Raw genomic sequence first — 15,937 nt, forward strand, 5'->3', positions numbered from 1 at the left:
GTGATAAATTAGCATGTTGTTGAATTGAGTTGCAATTCAGAAGAGAAATTCCTCAAATTATTCTTTGGACAAAATGTACAAGGGTATAGTCAGTTTGCAAAAGAATTTGAGTATGCTTCTAATAAAATCAGCCACCCAGCTCTACTGCAGAAACTGTCCTTCAGTGTATGGAGAGAAAAATACAGTGCAGCCCACCATGGATGCCTGTGCCTGCTCATCCTCATTTCACACTTTTGTGCAGTCATTACTGATGCTTAACCTTTAGAGGGAAAACAGGTTTTAGCTTTGTATAAAATCCACAATGGGTTCAATCCCCATTAGGAACTTATTTTCATTATTTGTACAGTGTTACTCCTTCCTCAACACTCAGAATTCATTTCACCATGCAGAGAAGGAGTCAGCCAAAAGTTCTGGGTATCCAAGCAGAGCCTGTGTCCCATGAATCCATTGTGAAGATGGTACTTAAAATGTTCCCTGTGGTCCTGGGGAAAGGTCTGTGACAAAGAGGTCTGAAGACCTGACTTTCTCTTGGCTGCAGCAGACAACTTAAGCATTTGTTGAGAATCAACTCTCTCCTAGCCAGTAGGAGAAACTCTCATAATCCCAGCATTAAGAGAAGACTCTCAGCAACACAGTGACTATTAACTGTTAACCATGAAAAATCAGCAGACATTCCACAAGAGGAAAGTAGACTTCATGATTTAACTGTATCTTATTTGGCTAGAAATATAGTAATGCTTAGAAAGAGGGGCAATTAAAGAAGTCTTCACTGCTGACTTGGTGTGGCTCTCCCTTTTCATCTTTGGTTTTTCAGATGGATCAGCTTGCTTCTTCATGTGTTTCATCAGGGAAGCAGGGATCAGTCTTAGGTCCCCTACCTACATTCCCCCTAGAAATTTTGTGGCTATGTTAATCTTTCTCCCAAAGCTATCCCTAAGTTCATATTAGACGCCTATATACACATATATTACACACACATTATTTGAATTGACTACATATTGACTCCATTCAAACAAAGAAGGAATCTAACACTCATAAGTAAACACAGGTTGTAGACCATAGGTCTTCATGAATCACTGACAGAAAACTATTAACGGATGTTTTTGTTAGAGCTTTGACTCATTTTTTTCAAGGACAGAAAGAATGGGACTTTTTGATAAAGTACTCTCCTGATTAATTTTATCTTTTAGTTATTTTGCTTTTAATTGCCCAAATAATTAATTTTTATCATCTTAACTGATCTAGTACATGGAAATTTGTATCAGAATGGTAGAATCGTCTGATTAAGCTTTTTTATTTGATACCACATTTTGACAATCTCAGTGACATATAGGTGCATTACTTTAAATTGTATTTAGCAGAATCATTATTGTTAATCAAACCTGATCTTAAAAAATGACTTTTAGCAATATAAGCCTTTTTTTAAGCTTTTGAGATCTTGTATAAGAAAAATGATATTGTCAAAAGTTACTGACCAATTACTTTCTGCTTTATCAGAGAAACGGACAGATAAATCAGCTGTGTCTGGGGCCATTCGACTGAAAATTAATGTGGAAATAAAAGGAGAGGAGAAAGTTGCTCCATATCATATACAATATACATGTCTACATGAGGTAAGTAACTTGAATTATATTAATAATAAGACCTAGAAAAAATTGCATTGATTAGAGATAATGCAACAAAATATTTGTTTTAAAAATAGAATTGAATTAGGTTTGTGAAATTGTCCCTTAAGTTCTTATTCTTTACAATAGCAAGTGATGTGTTAGGGTATCACATAGCCTTCATATTGCCCCCTGAGGAGAGGGCTGGTTGTCTTAGACTGAGGTTTAGAACAAGCATATGAGGCAAGTTTTAATAAACAAGGCAATGAGACGATAATGAACAAGTAGAGCAAATTATCATCCTTTCAGGGAGGAAGAAGACTGTTAGAAAGCATTCATTGAAGAAATAAGTCATGATATTTTGGAAACATTAAATCTATAGTATCAATACTTTAATAATGGAGGAGAAGATCCAAATCATGCTAATTTTTGAGAACTCTGAGTTAGTGCTCAGGTTTTGTTGAAGATTTAATTAGGACTATTGTCTATTAAATATGAAAAATCTGATGTTGTAGAAATGTCTTTGGGGAGCCAATGTAATTAACAGTAAATTTGTCTCTCTCTTTCTGAGTATAACAGAGGACTTCATACATTCTGAACCCTCCTCCATTTTAACTACCTTTTCCAGAAACATATCTGGGTAGCAAGTATCAGAATGTAGGTTTGCACCCATGAATAGTAGAGAATATACTACGCAAAAAGAGGAGCTTGGTTGGCTTAGAAAGAAGTAGAGACCACTCAGACTGAATCAAAAGGGCACATGCACGACTTCCCTTTTGTGCCTCAGTGTCCATGCACAGACAAGTAATCTTGGGCTTCTACCGGATGCTTTGCAACTGAAAGCCTAGTTTGACATGTCACCAGAGCTTTTCCATGATGCAAACGACACATCCCATGTATCAAAAAATATGTGGTGAAGCTGAGGACTATACCTTTCCCCCTGTTCAAAGAGGTACGGACAAAGTACCTTCCTAAGAAACAGATAGCTGGGAGAATCATTGCTGTTTGCACATGATTTTTCCTAAGTATATCTATGAAAATGTATATGTAATTATTTGCATCTCCCTTTCACTAAAGAAGGAAACAAGGAACAGTTTTTAAGTCATTTACACATTGCACAGTAATTAGAGATAGAACCAAGACTTAATCTCCTGAGTACAGACTAACCAGTGATAATCCATTAAGGAAGGTTGTTCACCAAACAGTGAGCAGTGCTCTGTGACAACCTAGGGGAGTGGGATGGGGTGGGCGGTGGAGGGAAGCTCAAGAGGGAGGGGCTATTTGTATACCTATGGCTGATTCATTTGATGTATGACAGAAAGCAACACGATATTGTAAAGTAAACATCCTTTAATTAAAAATAAAATTATGAAAAAAAAGAAAAGTGGTTCAGTTTTTAGACCAATAGCAATAAATCTCTTGAACTGGCAGGATAGGGAGCCAACTCTGGCCATAAAATGTGGGCAGAGATTTGGAATGACAGGAATAGCATCATGCTTTGCTTTTCAGAGTCTTTTCTGTGGGTCCAAGAACCCAAAAGAACTGAAATCCAGTTCAGAAAGGGTCCTTAAATAACCCATGCTGCAGCAGTTGCTAAACTTCTTAGAAGCAAAAAGGAATTGTATGTAGTAATTTTTTTTCATTACAAAATTGTAAAAATATTTATTTTCAGCCTGAATTCATTGTCATGACTTGTACCATTTTGCAGCCGAAGTGCTTTAGTTTTATTTGCATATCTAGATTTTGTATTAACATAGTCAAAACACATTATTCATCCAGAGCTTTTTAATTTACTCACAGCCCATGAATGCAAAATCTGTGCTAGCATGTAGAAATATTTACTGGCAAAACCATTTACTTCCTTCTAAAATGATACACTATATCTGAAACATTTAAATCATTGATTCTGTATAGACCTAGACTGAAATAAAATCAGAATTTGCATTAAAATGAGATTCAGTAAAATGAAAATTTGAGATATTGCTATTGTTTATAGGTTCTGATGAAACATTAGATGCAATTATAATATAATTTACTGAAAGTTAGTTAAATATGTCAGGCCTAGTTTGAGGAAACTGAACATTTGAAAAACACTTACTTTTAGAATTTGTTCCATTACTTGACTGAAGTGAAAGCTAACGGTGGAGTGAAAATCCCAGAGGTCAAAGGGGATGAAGCCTGGAAAGTTTTCTTTGATGACGCCTCTCAAGAAATAGTCGATGAATTTGCCATGCGTTATGGGATTGAATCCATTTATCAAGCTATGACGTAAGTACTACAGAATCTTTGCATGTTCAAAAATCTCTGTTGAAATCCAAAGGGGAACTCTTTCTTCAAATCAAATGAATTTTTAATTTTATAGATAATTACAGTTTGGATGTAGTTTATTAGATGCTGGCTACCCTCTCTGTTGCAGCTATGAAGTATTAAGGATTGGTAACTACCATCATCTTCTCAATTCTTATTCCATTCCCATGTGCTGTTCCTTGACTAAATTAGCAGCTTCCCATGTGCTGTTCCTTGACTAAATTAGCAGCATCTGGGAACTTAGAAATGTAAATTTTCTACCCTACTTCATATCTTCTGAATCAGAAACTCTGAAGATTTTAATATGCCCACCAAGTGGTTCTCATGTACTCTAAAGTTTGAGAACCATAGCCTTATTTGATATTTGAGAAAACTAGAGCCTGATGATTAAAATGTGTTGTCCGAGGTTACAAAGCTGTTTAACATCACCAACACTTCTAGAGTCATTATGGTGTCTTAACCCTAACTTTAGACTGTATCCTTCTTCCCTATATTTATTTTGTTTCTGCTAATTTTGTTAACCCAAACACTACAGTAAATAAGGTCCTTTAAAAGTGATCCATACAGGCACACATCCTTTAATGTGTTTCAGTAACAATTTAAAATTGAATTATTGCTTGTCTAGAGTTAATCTTTTGAAACCTAGTCTGAGTTTATAAGTGCATTTTGTTCAGATATAAACCATATATAATATCTTCCCAATCCAGGAAATGAACCCATGTCTCCTGTGACTCCTGCATTATGGGATATTTACCGAAGCCCTATGTATACATATATATATATGTGTGTGTATGTGTGTGTGTATATATATGTGTATATATGTATATATGTGTGTATATATGTATATATGTGTGTGTGTATATATATGTATATATATATATGTATACGTAGGGCTTCGGTAAATATCCCGTAATGCAGGATATATATATGTATGCTAAGTCACTTCAGTTGTGTCCAACTGTGTGCGACCCCATAGACGGCAGCCACCAGGCTCCCCCGTCCCTGAGATTCTCCAGGCAAGAACACTGGAGTGGGTTGCCATTTCCTTCTCCAATGCATGAAAGTGAAAAGTGAAAGCGAAGTTGCTCAGTCGTGTCCGACTCCTAGCGACCCCATGGACTGCAGCCCACCAGGCTCCTCCATCCATGGGACTCTCCAGGCCAGAGTACTGGAGTGGGGTGCCATTGCCTTCTCCATATATATGTATGTGTGTGTATATATATATATATATATATATGTATATATGTATATATGTGTGTGTATATATATGTACATACATATATGTGTATATATGTGTGTGTGTATATGTACATATATGTGTGTATGTATGTGTGTATATATATGTATATATGTGTGTGTGTGTATATATATATATATACACACACATATGCATTCATAGGGCTTCAGTAAATATCCTGCAGGAGTCGCAGGAGACATGGGTTCATTTCCTGGGTCGGGAAGATCCCCTGGAGGAAGGCACAGAAACCGCTCCAGTATTCTTGCCTGGAGAATTCTGTGGACAGAGGGCCTGGATGGGCTCAGTCCACTGGGTCGCAAAGAGTCAGACATGACTGAAGTGACTTAGCATGCGCATAAGTCTGTATGTATATATATATGTCTGTACACACACACTCACATACATATATAAAAGGACTGTTCTTTCATATTAAATCTTCAAGGTTTATTGCTCATAGAATTTAATGAACAGTCATATTTCTAGACCATCATATAAGAATGATTTTTTAAAACTTTCTGATAGTGTATGCTTTTTCAGTTTACAGAATGTCCTAGTGCTAAATTTCAAAAGCTTATAGATTTTTAGGCGTGAAAAGTACTTAGGGGCCAACCGGTTGAATCTCTCTCTGAATCAGGAAACTCTTTTTGCATCCCTTACTGGTTGTCATCATCTCTTTGTTTGCTCACCTGCAGTGATAGGGAACTCAATTCTTTTTTATTTGAAGTATAGTTGATTTACAATGTTATGCTAATTTTTACTCTCTGGCAAAGCTTTTTTTTTTCATCCAGTCAATAATACACATGTAAACATTTTAAAAATATTCTTTTCCAGTATGGTTTATCCAAAAAGATTGGATATAGTTCCCTGTGCTACACAGTAGGATCTTGTTGTTTATCCATTCTAACTATAATAGTTTATTTCTACTAACCCAAATTCCCAGCTCATCCCTCTCCGTCTCTCCTTTGGTAATTACAAGTCTGTTCTCTATGAGAGTGTGTTTCTGTTTGGTAGATAGGTTCATGTGTGCCATATTTTAGACTCAAAATGTAAGTGATATCATATGGTATTTGTCTTTTTCTTTGTGCCTTCACTTAGGATGATCATCTCTAGTTGCATCTGTGTTGCTGCAAATGGCATTATTTCATTCTTTTTTAGTATTCCATTGTATATATGTACCACATATTCTTTATCCATTCTTCTGTTGATGGACATTTAAGTTGTTTTCATGTCTTAGCTATTGTAAATATTACTGCTATAAACATAGGGATCCTTTGTGAATTGTAGTTTTGTCTGGGTGTATGTCTGGGTGTATGTCTGGGTGTAGAACTGCTGGATCATATGGTAATTTATAACTTTAATTTTCTGAAGAACCTCTATACTGTTTCTTAGAGAGACTGTACCAACGTATATGCCCACCAACAGTGTAGGTGGGTTCCCTTTTCTTCATGTTCTCTCCAACATTTGTTATCTGTAAATCTTAATGATGGCCATTCTGAATGGTGTGAAGTGGTACTTCATTATAGTTTCGATTTTCATTTCTCTAATAATTAGTAATTTTGAGCATCTTTTCATGTGCCTAATAGCTATTTGTATGTCTTCTTTGGAGAAATGTCTATTAAGGTCTTTTGCCCATTTTTCCATTGGGTTTTCTTTTTTGTTATGTTGTATGAGCTATGTACAGTATCAGTTGTATATTTTGTAGATTAAGCCCTTGTTGCTTGCATCATTTGCAAATATTTTCTCCCATTCCGTAGGTTGTCTTTTCATGTTTTTGTATGATCTCCTTTGCCGCATGAAAGCTTGTAAGTTTAATTAGGTCCCATTCATTTATTTTTGTTTTTATTGCTATTGCCTTGGGAGACTGACCCAAGAAAACATGGTACAATTTATGACAGAGAATGTTTTGCATGTGCTCTCTTCTAGGAGTTTTTTGGTGTCATGTCTTCTGTTGCCTATAAGCCATTTTGAGTTTATTTTTGAGCATGGTGGGAGGGTGTGTTCTAACTTCATTGATTTACATGCAGCTGTTCAACTTCCCCAGCACCACTTGATGTAGAGACTGTCTTTTTCCCATTTTATATTTTTTGGTCCTTTGTTGAAAATAAATTGAACACATGTGTGGGTTTATTTATTTCTGGGCTTTTTTCCCATTGATCCATATGCCTGTTTTTGTACTAATACCAAACTGTTTTGATTTGATTACTGTGGCTTAGTAGCACTGTCTGAAGTCTAGAAGAGTTATGCCTCCTTCTTTTTTTTTATTTTTTAATTAGGATTGCTTTGGAAATTCTGGGTCTCTTATACTTCCATATACATTTTTGAGTAATTTATTCCAGTTCTGTGAAAAATATCATGGGTATTTTGATAGTGATGGCATTAATCTGTAGATTGCTTTGGGTGGTATTGCCATTTTAACAGTATTAATTATTTCAATCCAAGAGCAAGGGATATATTTCCATTTCTTTGAATCCTCTTTTTTTCCCCCTTTAATAATGTTTTAATGTTCTCAGTTTATAAGTCTTTCACCTCCATGGTCATGTTTATTCCTAGGTATTTTTTTTTTGGGTGCAATTTTCAAAGGCTTTTTTTTTTTACATTCCCTTTCTCATATTTCCTTGTTAGTGTAAAGAAGTGCAACTGATTTCTGAATGTTTATCTTGTGTAGTACTACTCTGGAATTCATTTATTAGATCTGGTAGTTGTGTGCAGTCCTTGGGTTTTCTGTATATAGTGTCATGTTATCTGAATACAGTGACAATTTTACCTCTTCCCTTGCAGTCTGGTTACATTTTATTTATGTTTCTTGTCTGATATATGTGACTAGAGCTTTCAATATTATGTTGAATAGAAGAGGTGAGTGTGGGTATCCTTGGCCTGTTCCAGATTTTAGCATGAAGGTTTTCAACTTTTCACTATTGAGTGTTATATTGGCTGTGGGTTTGTCATAAATGGCTTTTATTATGTTGAGATATGTTCCCTCTATACCCACTTTGGTAAGAGTTTTTATCATGAATGGATGCTGAATTTTGTCACTATTTTTTCTGTATCTATTGAGATGATCATGTGGGTTTTGACTTTTGCTTTTTAATGTGATATATTACATTGATGTGTACATGTTGACTCATTCTTGTGAACCTGGGATAGTCATGGTGTATGATCTTTTTTGTGTGTTGAATTTGGTTTGCTGATTTGTTTTTGTTTTGACAATTTTCATGTATATAGTCATCAGAGATATTGGCCTGGAATTTTATTTTTTGGTGGTATCTTTGTCTGGTTTTGGGATCAGCATGATGGGGGGCTTCATAGGATTCTTTGAGAGTATTCCCTTCTTTTCAACATTTTGTAAGAGGTTTCGAAGGATCAGTATAAGTTCTTTGTATACTCGGTAGAATTCTCATAAGCCATCTGGTCCTGGACTTTTGTTTGTAGAAAGTTTTTTTGTTTTTACAGATTCTATTTTATTTTTAATGATTGGTCTGTTCAGATGATCTGTTTCTTTTGGTTCAGTTTTGGTGAGCTGTATGTTTCTTGAAAGTTGTCCATTTCTTCTAGGTTGTCAGATTTGTTTGCATATAATTGTTCATAGTATTCTCTTAGGATATTTTGTATTTCTTCAGTATTGATTGAGTTTTCTTCTTTTTTGTTTCTTTCTTTATTTGGATTCTCTCTCTTGCCTTCCTGGTGAGCCTGGCCAGAGGTTTGTTAATTTTGTTTATTGTTTCTAAGAAGCAGCTCTTGGTTTTATTGATTTTTTTCTTTTTTTTTTTTTTAATCTCTATATTTTATTTATTTCCTCCCTGATTATTTCCTTTCTTCTGCTGACTTTAGGTTTTATTTGTTCTTCTTTTTCTAATTCTTTTAGGTGGTATGTAGGTAGGTTAGGTTGTTTATTTGAGATTTTTCTTGTTTTTTTGAGGAAGGCCTCTATTGCTATGGACTTCCATGTAAGTTCTGCTTTTGCTGCATCCTGGATTTTGCACGGTTGAATTTTCATTGTCATCTGTCTCAAGGTATTTTTTAATTTCCTCTTTTATTTCCTCATTGACCCATTGGTTTTTCAGCAGCACATTGTTTCAGTTCAGTTCAGTTCAGTTCATTCGCTCGACCCCATGAATCGTAGCACACTAGGACACCAGGCCTCCCTGTCCATCACCAACTCCCAGAGTTCATTCAAACTCACGTCCATCGAGTCGGTGATGCCATCCAGCCATCTCATCCTTTGTCATCTCCTTCTCCTCCTGCCCCCAATCCCTCCCAGCATCAGAGTCTTTTCCAGTGAGTCAACTCTTCGCATGAGGTGGCCAAAGTACTGGAGTTTCAGTTTTAGCATCATTCCTTCCAAAGAACACCCAGGACTGATCTCCTTTAGAATGGACTGGTTGGATCTCCTTGCAGTCCAAGGGACTCTCAAGAGTCTTCTCCAACACCACAGTTCAAAAGCATCAATTCGCCAGCACTCAGCTTTCTTCACAGTCCAACTCTCACATCCATACATGACCACTGGAAAACCGTAGCCTTGACTAGACGGACCTTTGTTGGCAAAGTAATGTCTCTGCTTTTGAATATGCTATCTAGGTTGGTCATAACTTTCCTTCCAAGGAGTAAGCATCTTTTAATTTCATGGCTGCAGTCACCATCTGCAGTGATTTTGGAGCCCAAAAAAATAAAGTCTGATACTGTTTCCACTGTTTCTCCATCTATTTCCCATGAAGTGATGGGACCAGATGCCATGATCTTAGTTTTCTGAATGTTGAGCTTTAAGCCAACTTTTTCACTTTCCTCTTTCACTTTCATCAAGAGGCTTTTTAGTTCCTCTTCACTTTCTGCCATAAGGGTGGTGTCATCTGCGTATCTGAGGTTATTGATATTTCTCCTGGCAATCTTGATTCCAGCTTGTGCTTCTTCCAGCCCAGTGTTTCTCATGATGTACTCTGCACGTAAGGTAAATAAGCAGGGTGACAATATACACCCTTGACGTACTCCTTTTCCTATTTGTTTTAGTCTCCACATAATCTTTTTTTTTTTTCTCATTTCTTTTCCTGTGGTTGATTTTTAGTTTCATGCTATTGTGGTCAGAGAATATTCTTGAAACAGTGTCTGTACTCTTAAATTTATTGAGGTTAGTTTTATGCCCTAGTAATGCAGTCAGTCCTAGAGAATGTTCTATGTACAGTAGGAAAGTGTGTATGTTCTGTTTTATTTTGTTTTTGATGTAATGTCCTGAAAATGCCAAGTCTAACTGTTGTATCACTTAAAATTTCCATTGCCTTATTGATTTTCTGCCTAGAAGATCTGTCTATAGGTGTGAGTGGGGTGTTAAAAGTCTTCTACTATTATTGTATTTCCATCAGTTTCTCCCTTTATGTCAGTTAGTATTTGTTTTATGTATTTGAGTCCTCCTATATTAGGTGTAAATATATTGACAATGTAAAATCTTCTTATATTGATCCTTTAATCCACGATATAGTGTTCTCCTTTATCTTTTTTTATGGCCTTTGTTTTAAAGTCTATTTTGTCTAAAATGAGTGTTGCAGTGGCTGCTTTCTTGTCATTTCTATTTGCATGAAACATCTTTTTCCATCCTCTTACTTTCAGTCTATGTATGTCTTTGCCTTGAGGTCCATCTCTTGTAGGTAGCATATTGTATGCTCTTGGTTATTTTCTTTTCTTTTTCCTCCAGTCTATATCTTTGTATCTTTTGATTGGAGCTTTCAGTCCATTTACATTTAAGATAATTATTGGTACATCTGTATTTATTGCCATTTCCAGTTGACTGTGTTTCTTTTCTGTTTCTTTTCCTTTTTGTAGTTTGGTGATTTCCTTTTACTTTATGCTTTTGTTCTTTTATTTTTGGTTTTTGAATCTTTTGTGTAGTTTTGATCTGTTGCCCTATTTTATAAGTATGTTAACCCCTTCCTGTAGCTTCCTTGGTGGCTCAGACAGTGAAGAATCTGCAGGAGACATGAGTTCAAACCCTTTCCTGGGCTACCAGGTGGCACTATGGTAGAGACTCCACTGCCAAATGCAGGAGACATAGGGGGCATGATCTTCCTGACCCAGGAAGGAAGGAAGTGACAACCCACTCCAGTATTCTTGCCTGAAAAATCCCATGGACAGAGGAGTCTGGTGGGCTACTGTACATGGGTTGCAAAGAGTCAAATGCAATGGAGCACAAGCATGCAGCCCCTCCCTATAACTGTTTGGTTTAGACTGATAGTCATATAGCAGGCTCACATTCTAAAAAAAAAAGAATTTACACATTCTGAAAAAAGAATCTACTTTTTCTCATTTTATTTCTCTCCTTCTACACATTTTATGATTTTGATGTTCTTTTTTACTTCTTAATGTTTATCCTTTTGCTGTTCCTTGTTTCCACAATAGTTTTCTTTTTTTTTTTTTTCCCTTAAATCTGAGTATTGGCTAATTTCAGTGACTCAATTTCTATTTATAAATTCCTCCATCCTATATCTTCTTGCTAATTTTCTGCATAGAGAAGACTTTTCAGTATTTCTTTTAGGGTAGGTTTATTAATAGTATTTCTGCATTCTCTTAGTTTTTGCTTGTCTGAGAAATTATTTTCTCTCCTATTCTAAGTGATAATCGTGCTGGGTATAGTATTCTAGGTGGAAGATTTTTTTCCTTTCAAGACTTTGAATATATTTTGTCAATCCCTGCTTCCCTGGTGGCTCAGAGGTTAAAGCGTCTGCCTGTAATGCAAGAGACCTGGGTTCAATCCCTGGGTTGGGAAGATTCCCTGGAGAAGGAAATGGCAACCCACTCCAGTATTCTTGCCTGGAGAATCCCATGGATGGAGGAGCCTGGTGGGCTACAGTCCATGGGGTCTCAAAGAGTCGGACACGACTGAGCAACTTCGCTTTCACTTTCTAGCCTGCAGAGTTTCTGTAGAGAAATCAGCTGATAGTCTTATGGGGGTTCCCTTGTTAATTAACACTCTGTTTTTCTCTTGCTGCCTTTAGAATACTCTTTTCATCTTTAACTTTGCCATTTTTCTTATAATACAGTTTGATAAAGGGTTATTTGGGTTAATTTTGTTTGGGTTAATTTTGTTTAGGACTTTCTATGCTTTCTATACCTGGATATTTGTTTCCTTCTTTAGGTTGGGAAGTTTTCAACCTTAATTACTTCAAATACCTTTTACTTCCTTTTTCTCTTTCTTCTTCTGGAATCCCTATTATGTATAAATTGGCATGCTTTATATTAGCCCACTGATTTCTTAAATTGCTTTCATTTTATTTTTTATATGGTTTTCTGTCTTCTGCTTTGATTGACTAATTTCCATTATTCTGTCTTCCATATCACTATTCTTTCTTCTGCATTATTCATTTTGCTATTCATTACCTTTAGCTCAGTTTTTATCTTGGCAAATGAATTTTCTAATTTTTCTTGGCTCCTCCTTATAGTTTCTAGTTACTTTTTTATAGCAATCTGCATTTCTGTCAATAACCTTTCTTAATTCCTTCAGTATTTTCATTACTTGCTTTTTGAACTCTGTGTCTATTAGGTTGAAGAAGTCTGTTTCATTGTTTGCCCCTTCAGAGGAATTCTCGTGGTCTTTTAACTGGAAGTGGTTCTTCTACTTCTTCATTTTGCTTATATTTCTCCTACTCTGTGAGTTTAAGGGAAACAATTATCTACTGTAGTTTTGGATGACAATTTATATGTGGAAAGATTACTGTTTTGCTTGTATGGATTTAACTGTTTTTGGCATGGGTTCTGTTTTGGTTTGGATGTTTGCTGTCTCTTCAGTGTGTGCTGGCCATTATCCCATTGATAGAGGGTGGGCAGGTTCATGGCCTGCATGTACTCCTGGGAAGGTGGAGAGAGTGGTTGGAACCCAGCACCAGTACCTGCCTCTGGAGTCTGAAATGCCAGTGGTGGCTGTGCTTGACCCTGGAGCTCATGCAGGTGGTGCCCTGCCACCTAAGAGTGCTCACCCAGAAAAGGAAGCTCCTATGTTTGTGCACCTCCGAACAATGGTGCCTTGCCTGTCTGGTGGGCTCTGGCTTCTTCTGGCATGCCACTCCCTCGGTTGTGGTACACCATACCCTAGCCCCTTCAGGCTGTCTCCACACAACCAATCCCTGTCTTCTTCTAGGGTCTGACCTCCAAGACTCAAGCCTCAGCAGCCAGCCTGCACCCATCCCAGCAGATGAGCATCTCAGGCTGGGGAGTGCAGGGCAGTGACATCTACCATCTGTGCAAGTATCTCTCCACTATGCTCTCCATAACTAGTTCTGCTCTCTTCAAAGGCTCTGAAGTGCCCCTTCTCTCCTGGCTAGTCTTTCCACCACTGAGGGGACTTCGCATGATGTGGAAGCTTTCCCTCTTTCAGAGGGGCACAGGTCCCATCCCAATTCCTTTCTCACTTTTTTTGAATGTATTTGTGGGAGAAGGTGAGCACCATGTCCTGCTCCTCTACCATCTTGGTCCAGTGTCCAGGAGCTATTCCTTTTGAGGCAGCCTGTTTTGCAAATGGACAGCCACAATGAAGTCTGCCCATGTCAGTGTCTATAAGAACTCATCAGAGCAGCTAGTGTAACATTTGAATTCAATTAAAATATAACTATGATTTAATAGTCTAAAGTAAATGAACTGCACTGCCAAGAGAACTATGTTTAAAAAAACACATAGAAAAATCTTTTGGAAAGAATCCCAATAAAAAAAGGTATCAAGTTTAATTTATTCCATATATCTCTGTGAGCTGATTTCTTCATTGCTGTGTTTCTGATATTCTGAGAAGCACAATCATGTTACTACAGAGAAAAAACATAAATGTATGATAGTTTAAAGGAGAAGAATCATCCATCCTTCAACTTACCACTTTTATTTTTCTACTACCTTTTTAAGTAAACAATAAAAATATTTTTGAATGCCTTTTTGGTATCTAATGACTTGCAGGTCAGTTTGGATCTTATCATATTTAAAAGACAGTGTGACAAAGTCTCTGCTTACATTGGAAATACTCTGAAGCAGACGTTGGCAGTTTTTTTGTATGGGTGTGAAAGGCCAGAGAGTAAATATTTTCAGTTCTGTGTGTCGTACAGTATCTGTGACAGCTGCTCAATTTTGCATTCCTAGTGCAGAAACAGTGCAGATACTAAGTAAACAAAATGGCATGGCTGTGCTCCAATAAAACTCTATTTTAAAAACAAAAGCCATCAGCTGGGTTTGACTGTGGACTTTACCAATTGCTAACTTCTCATCTAAAGACCAAGAGTAAGGCAGAAATTGAAGAGGAACTAAAAAGCCTCTTGATGAAAATGAAATAAGAGAGTGAAACTTTTGGCTTAAAGCCCAACATTCAGAAAACGAAGATCATGGCATCTGGTCCCATCACTTCATGGGAAATAAATGGGGAAACAGTGGAAACAGTGTCAGACTTTATATTTTGGGGCTCCAAAATCACTGCAGATGGTGATTGCAGCCATGAAATTAAAAGACACTTACTCCTTGGAAGGAAAGTTATGACCAACCTAGATAACATATTCAAAAGCAGAGACATTACTTTGCCAACAAAGGTCCGTCTAGTCAAGGCCACAGTTTTCCAGTGGTCATGTATGGATGTGAGAGTTGGACTGTGAAGAAAGCTGAGCACCAAAGAATTGATGCTTTTGAACTGTGGTGTTGGAGAAGACTCTTGAGAGTCCCCTGGACTGCAAGGAGATCCAACCAGTCCATCCTAAAGGAGATCAGCCCTGGGATGTCTTTGGAAGGAATGATGCTAAAGCTGAAACTCCAGTACTTTGGCCACCTCATGAGAAGAGTAGATCGTTGGAAAAGACTCTGATGCTGGGAGGGATCAGGGGCAGGAGGAGAAGGGGATGACAGAGGATGAGATGGCTGGATGGCATCACCGACTTGATGGATGTGAGTTTGAGTGAACTCCGGGAGTTGGTGATGGACATGGAGGCCTGGCGTGCTGCAATTCATGGAGTCACAAAGAGTCGGACATGACTGAGCAACTGAACTGAACTGTAGGTAGATAAACATAAAGGAAAAGAATACCTGCTTTTTGTGGGAGAAATTGACAAATGAACTTTGACAGTAACAAAATGTGGCACATTATATCTACTGATGGTTACATATTTGATTTGATATTGATATTTTCATTTATTAAATGTTTCTTTTAACATTGACCAAGATGACCTTGACATTTCCCTCGGCTTAACAAAACTTTAGACAGGCTTCTTTATGCCTCTAGGCCTGGGGTGTCCCCCTCATCTTGGCTCTTACAGAATCTGAAAAGTCTAACCTCAGAGACCACTGCCTTCCCTTTCCTCAGAGCATTTATTTTAGAAAACTTACTATATTTTTTTTTCCTCTGTCCCTTTAAGATATAAAAAAAAATGTAAAGCCTCTTGCCAGTTTTTCAAGCCAGGACCAACTTTTTCATGTACTTGGGAGCCATCTCTTTAAAATGTCCTCATATTACTCAGATATTAAAAAAAAAAAAAAAGAACACATTTGAGTCAGCTCTAATGAGGTAGATGTACCTAGAGCCTATTATACACAGTGAAGTAAGTCACAAAGAGAAAGCCAAATATTGTGTATTAACTCATGCATACGAAATCATCAGTACCATCTTTCTAGATTCCATATGTTAATATAAAATGCCCTCTTATTTTTAAAAACACAAAATTAAGAAATTCAGCTTCAAGGAAAAAACATATGACCTCTCTATATAGTAAGGATACTTATACAGTTTTGAAAGGATAAAACTGCTTAATTCTCTGTACTTCCCTAGACACCACTGGCTCAGAAAAAATCA

At 36.9% G+C, this 15,937-nt stretch overlaps 1 protein-coding gene across 1 annotated transcript in view; it reads left to right on the top strand.

Annotated features, from left to right (window-relative positions):
- The window catches only part of UNC13C (unc-13 homolog C (C. elegans)), a 673,935-nt gene that overhangs the window by 337,643 nt on the left and 320,355 nt on the right, over positions 1–15,937 (top strand). The window contains exons 13-14 of the mRNA XM_010836764.1: positions 1,498–1,613; positions 3,709–3,872. Coding sequence (XP_010835066.1) covers positions 1,498–1,613; positions 3,709–3,872 — 280 coding nt within the window. The remainder of the gene's footprint in view (positions 1–1,497; positions 1,614–3,708; positions 3,873–15,937) is intronic.

Source organism: Bison bison, unplaced genomic scaffold (assembly GCF_000754665.1).
Source record: "Bison bison bison isolate TAMUID 2011002044 unplaced genomic scaffold, Bison_UMD1.0 scf7180017864066, whole genome shotgun sequence".
In the NCBI taxonomy this organism is placed as follows: Eukaryota; Metazoa; Chordata; class Mammalia; order Artiodactyla; family Bovidae; genus Bison; species Bison bison.